Below are 6,000 nucleotides of genomic sequence, written 5' to 3'. Positions count from 1 at the left end.
TCTCTTCTTAGTCTGCAGATGGCTGCCCTCTTGCTATGTCTTCACGTGGTCTTTCCTCTGTGCTCAACCTATCTTGTGGCATATTCTTCTTATAAAGATACCAGTTATATTGGGAAAAGGCCCACCCATATACCCTTATTTTACTTTTATTAACTCTTTTAAGGCCCTATTTCCAAATACACTCATATTTGGAGGTAATGGGAGGTAAGAAGTGCAGGATCATTTATAATTTAATTTTGATTAATCTGGGGGAAATTGGAATAAATTTTAAGCATAACCCTCTTCCTCCAAATACCAGTCCAAAATGTTCAATGGTTTTGAGAAATCCCAATAGGAAAACATGCAGGAATATTTATCAGATTTCTACAGAATACCCTGGCTGGTGAGGCTCAGTTGGTTGGCACATCGTCCCAGAAGGTGGCAGCTTTGATGATTGGTCAGGCTACATACCAGGTTGTGGATTTCTCCCTGCCCCTCTCCCCTACCTCCCTCCCTAAAATAAATAATTCTACAGAATAAGAGAAAGCAGGAGTTCCTAAGCTTAAAGTTAGGATGAGGGCCTCAATAGCGTGGTTCAGTGGTTGAGCATTGGCCTATGCACCAAGAGGTCACTAGTTGGATTCTAGGTCTGGGTTGCAGGCGTGATACCCAGTAGGGAGCATGAAGGAGGCAGCTGGTCAATGATGTTTTTCTCTCCCCCTCGCCCTCTAAAAATCAATTAAAACTTTTTTTTTTAAGTAAGGATGAGGGGAAATCACACAGAAAATAATAATTGGCTTAACTGCATATAACAATTTCTCTCGTGCAAAAAAAAAATTGAGAAGTAAAGGAGTAGAAAATATTCTAATGGCCCTAACCGGTTTGGCTCAGTGGATAGAGCATCAGCCTGCGGACTCAAGGGTCCCAGGTTCGATTCCGGTCAAGGGCATGTACCTTGGTTGCGGGCACATCCCCAGTGGGGAGTGTGCAGGATGCAGCTGATCGATGTTTCTCTCTCATCGATGTTTCTAACTCTCTATCCCTCTCCCTTCCTCTCTGTAAAAAATCAATAAAATATATTAAAAAGAAAAAAAAGAAAGAAAGTATTCTAATGGACCAAAAATGAGAAGCAAACTAGGAATATGATGGTTATCACTTGTAATCAAAGACATATTTTAAAAGACACGTGTGTGTTTAAAAACCCTTGCAAACAGCTAAAATCATTTACTACTAAGGGATAAAGAAAGTGCATGAGTTAAATCAACTCAAACTTTGTGTCTGAAGCCACAGAGCTCTTGGCTGCCTCACCCCCCCCCCCCCCCCCCCCCGCCCCCAAGAAATCTGCTTCCTGAAAGTGGAGACAGCAAGGGTTTAAGGCTGTTTTGCACAATTTGGTCATAACTATTTCACTGGTAATAGAAAAAAAAAAAATCCCCTGGTTCAGGACACCTTTGCAGGCCGGGGTTGGGAAGGGGTGCGGAGCCAGCCAGCCTGGGGACAGAACACCTTCTGTGGGACACACTGCCCAGGATCACAGTTCTCCGGTGGATCTCAGCACCAGCAGAATGAAAGCTGATGGCCTTAGCTTTCCTGTTAGGACACCCGCCCCTGTGCAGAGAGGGAAGCACCCCTCTAGACGAAAACGCACAGCAGCTTCCAAGAGCCTTGAAGGAGAATCACCGATTGGAATTACCTAGGAGCTTGTTAGAAATGCAAATTCATGGGCCCAATGTACTGAATCAGAATCACTTGAGGAGCATTCAACTTTTAGGAAGCTCTCAAGGTGATTACACACATGTTCGAGTTTGAGAACAAATGATACAAAACAAAACAAAAAAACTCCAAAGCATATTGACCCTACATCTCTACTTCCTGTGCATGAAGGCCTGTCGGACATAATAAAAATCATAAGATAGTAGTTTCAAAATGGTAGAAACGAATAAACAGACCAAAAAAACTAAACATACATACAAAAACAACCACTTATCAGGCCTTATATCTACCCCGAACATCAAGACATGCATGAATCCTTTGGTTTGATTTATGACCAAAAGGTAAATGAGTGGACGAAAGGGGCCACACGATAACCTGATAAGCTCAGGGGAGGCCTGCAGGGCTGTCTTGCAAACTCAGAGACCTACAGTAACCACAAAGGATGGTCTGAAATTAAACTTTAACTAAAAGCAGTAATGCTGAGTGGTCACCTCCTAGGCCGGAATCTTCACTGACAAGGTCAACCTTTACCTTAACTGAGCCTATCTGTCTTTTTGCATCTATGATAACATACCCTTGAAATGTCTGGGTAACTTGTAACTTCCCTTTTTCTGGACCCCTTGGGGCACAACCTAACGTCTGGGCTTCAGGACAGATATCACAAATTCCTTAATTGTTATGTTAATTATTCATCCACCCACTTAAGTGTGTGTCTATCATTTTACTTTTTATCCAATCCCAAAGGTTTCCCCTTTGCTTTCTCCCGCCTCTCTAATCTAATAACCATAGATTTCATGTAACTCACTTAGTTGCCTCCTTTGATTACAATGTATAAAAATGGCTGAGAAACCTCCCTCCTCTGGAGCATTATCTCAATTCATTGAGGTTCTGCTTCCCAGCAACTGTCCACAGTTTGTCTCAAACTCACACACACACAAAGACATGCATGAACTGTCAATCTTTTGTAAATTTGCTTAATTTTAAATGAGCAAAGATTGTTATGCCAGTGGACAAAAAGGAAATTCATTTTATTACAACAGCGCTCACATCTGCATCAGAATAAGCAAACCACCATCCATCCAGTAAAAGGAAGAAAGAAGCTGAGATGTAAGGACACGTGCTTCTTTTGAACTTCAGGAGTAGGAGCAGGTCGGTTCTCATAATGCTCCTGCCAATATCAGGCATCAGGAGACTGGGGAGACTGGGGAGTCGGAGGAGGTGACCCATGGGCCTTCAAGAACTTCTCAAGTTGTTTCATCTTCTCATCTGGATAAACAAAAATGCTCCCGTCATTGCGGGCAGGGGGAAGGGGAGGAGGGGGAGGGGTGCTGGCAACACCATTTCTCTGGGTGGAGGTTCTGAACCTGGGTCTGGAAGTACTTGTATAATCAAACTGAGGCCGACGTGGGCAGTGATGGGCCTGAATGTGTCAGATCTCAGCTTACTACCCCAAGGTCCTCCTGGGACTCCGCACAAAGGGATGCCCCGGGGCTGCCTGCAGCCTGCTGGAGTTGGGAAGGTAAGAGAGGCGGGAAGGAAGCCAGGTGCGGCCAGGTGGTTCACCTGGGCTCCCTCCACAGGCAGGTCTCAGAGCCTCACCTCGGGCACGGTTTTCCCGGTACCTCGCTGCCAGGCTCAGGAGCACGCTTTTCACCCTGTTCTGTACTCGGGGCTGCCCGAACACAGTGATTTCGATTAAGCTCCCGGAGCTCACTGTTTCCACCGTCAGCAGGACCTGGTTCATCCACTCTATTTCCGGAATCATGAATCCGTTTGGGCCTAAACAGGAAGAGAGAGACTGAGGGGTGGCATGGTCGAAGGTCAAGAGGAGGCAGACTTGAAGGGAACGCCGGGGGCGGCGGCATCCTGGCGTCAGAGGTGGCCCTCGAATTTGGGGACGACTGTAGGGAGGTGGCCGGCCCGGCCTCTCCCAGGCTGGAGGGGACGAGGCCACCTGCACACCCCGGCTCGCTCACCGAAGATGTGGTCGGCCAGACAAGCCTCCAGGTAAAACACCAAGGGGTCTCTCAGCTCCAGCGCAGGGAACCACCAGGGCCGGGTGCGAATCCGTGGTAGTGGGAGCGGCATCTTCAGCAGCTTGTCCAGGGCCTGGGCGGACATCCACGGCTCCTCCTGGACCGCAGCACCTGGCTGGTCGACCATGCTGGGACCTGCAGCTCCAGAGCGAGGTCGAGTGGCTCTCACAGAACTCCAATCACATGCGGTACCCGAGCCCCCTTTTAGGGTCTCCGTGCAGCCCCGCCCCTTCGGGCATTACCCCCCCACCCCCAGCCCAATTGACACTGGGCCCCAGGGCCTGCAGGCTCCACTGGGCGCTTCCTGCTCTGCGTCAATCACCTGGACTAACTTTGGGCCCTGGAATTAGTCTTTATTTGGCTCCAGCTGGGTCTCAGAGGTCATCTGCACAAGTAAGGGATCACCTGGCCTCCAAGACGCCTGCCCTGCACAGAGCTGACCAACAGTGTGGTTTGCATTGGAGACTATGTTGACTGGAAATCACTTTCAGTGCCCAGATGAAGGTTTCTGTGCCACCTTCCAGAGGTTGGCAGGTAAGTCAGGCTGAGCGCAGGCGCGTGGAATCTACACCTTTCTTCTGCTTCCTGTTATCTTCTGATTGGTTAGTTACTACTTCTAAATCATTCAAGCAAGTGTTTCGCGTTTTAAAATATAAAAGTCAAAGCTGTTCCTTATAGAATACGTAGCAAGTATAGACAAATCCCATTTATTTCCAAAATCCTAAAACAGCTAATACGGATGTACATTTCTTACCAATGTTTTGAATTTTAGGTAAAACTTTAAATTATAAAAGATTTCACACATTCAAAAAGTTATGTAACAAACACCCATGAACAACACCCCTACAATATGTCAACATTTTCCCACATTGCCTCACTTCTCTCCTCTTTAAAATAGAAATCACTCAAATATCTTTCCTTTCTCTCTCAGCAGGATGTCATTCCCTGGAAGCTGGTCTATATCATTCCATAGATGTTTGTATACTTTTTCTAATGCATCTCTAGAAATATTATTTGGTCGTTGTTTTAGAATAGATAGCAGCTGCTGTACAAACTGTTTTGTTCTTACAACTAGCTATGGGTTGTTGTTTTTTAAATCATTTTAATGGACATTTTTAATCATTTATATAAGGGAGATAGTATACTAAATTCCCTCATCCACATCATCTAGGCTTCAACAGTTAACGATAGATAATTTGTATAAGAGAAGGTGTTGAATCTAACTTTAGTGGATGTTATTACTTCTTCAATTTAATTTTAAAAATCAACATCATAGCCCTGGCCAGTGTGGCGCAGTTGGCTGAGTGTTGTCCCGTGTACCAAGAGGTAGATCACTGGTTGGATTCCAGGTCAGTGCACATGCCAGGGTGTCAGGCTCAATCCCTAGTAAGGGGCATGCAGGAGCAGCCAATTGATGTCTCTCTCTCTCTCTCTCTCTCTCTAAAGATCAATGGAAAAAGTATTCTCCTGTGAAGATTTAGAAAAATAATACAAATAAATAAATAAAAATCACATAATAATGAATGCACATTGTAAAAAACAAGTATTGAGGATATAAATATGTGAAAGTATTTTCTTTAATGTATCCTTCAATCTCTTACTAATCCTTTGTGAGTTGTGTGTATTCTCAATATCTTCTAGTTTAAATTGTCTTCTCAGTTTCTTTAAGTTGTCTTTTGATGAATAAAATTTTTAATTTTAATGCAGTCAAATTCATCAATCTTTATAGTAAGTGTCTTGCTTAAGAAGTCCTTTCCTGCTCTAACCGGTTTGGCTCAGTGGATAGAGCGTCAGCCTGCAGACTCAAGGGTCCCAGGTTCGATTCCGGTCAAGGGCATGCACCTTGGTTGCGGGCACATCCCCAGTAGAGGGTGTGCAGGAGGCAGCTGATCAATGTTTCTCTCTCATCGATGTTTCTAACTCTTCCTCTCTGTAAAAAAAATCAATAAAATATATTTTTTTAAAAAGAAAGAAATCCTTTCCTGCCTGGAGGTCTAAAAATATTCACTATACTTTCTACTAAGAATGCTGAAGTTTCTATCTTAACATTTAAATCCTTGTACCACCTGGGGTTAATTTTTTTTTAAATTGGCATTAGGGCCGAAACCGGTTTGGCTCAGTGGATAGAGCGTCAGCCTGCAGACTGAGGGGTCCCGGGTTCGATTCCGGTCAAGGGCATGTACCTTGGTTGCAGGCACATCCCCAGTAGGGGGTGTGCAGGAGGCAGCTGATTGATATTTCTCTCTCATTGATGTTTCTAACTCTCTATCTC

The 6,000-nt window shown here is 44.9% G+C and overlaps 1 protein-coding gene across 1 annotated transcript; it reads right to left on the bottom strand.

Moving 5' to 3' along the window:
* Positions 1-2,869: 2,869 nt before the first annotated feature.
* Positions 2,870-3,855, bottom strand: OOEP (oocyte expressed protein; the record flags this gene model as incomplete). Its single annotated transcript, XM_079781618.1, has 3 exons — positions 2,870-2,958; positions 3,292-3,471; positions 3,669-3,855. 3 exons carry the CDS (start codon positions 3,853-3,855, stop codon positions 2,870-2,872), a joined length of 456 nt encoding a protein of 151 aa, XP_079637744.1.
* Positions 3,856-6,000: the final 2,145 nt, after the last annotated feature.

Source organism: Cnephaeus nilssonii, assembly GCF_951640355.1.
Source record: "Cnephaeus nilssonii genome assembly, chromosome: 9".
Classification (NCBI taxonomy): Eukaryota; Metazoa; Chordata; class Mammalia; order Chiroptera; family Vespertilionidae; genus Cnephaeus; species Cnephaeus nilssonii.
The sequence above is the reverse complement of the archived record's forward strand: the minus strand, read 5'-3'. Positions and strand labels throughout refer to the sequence as shown.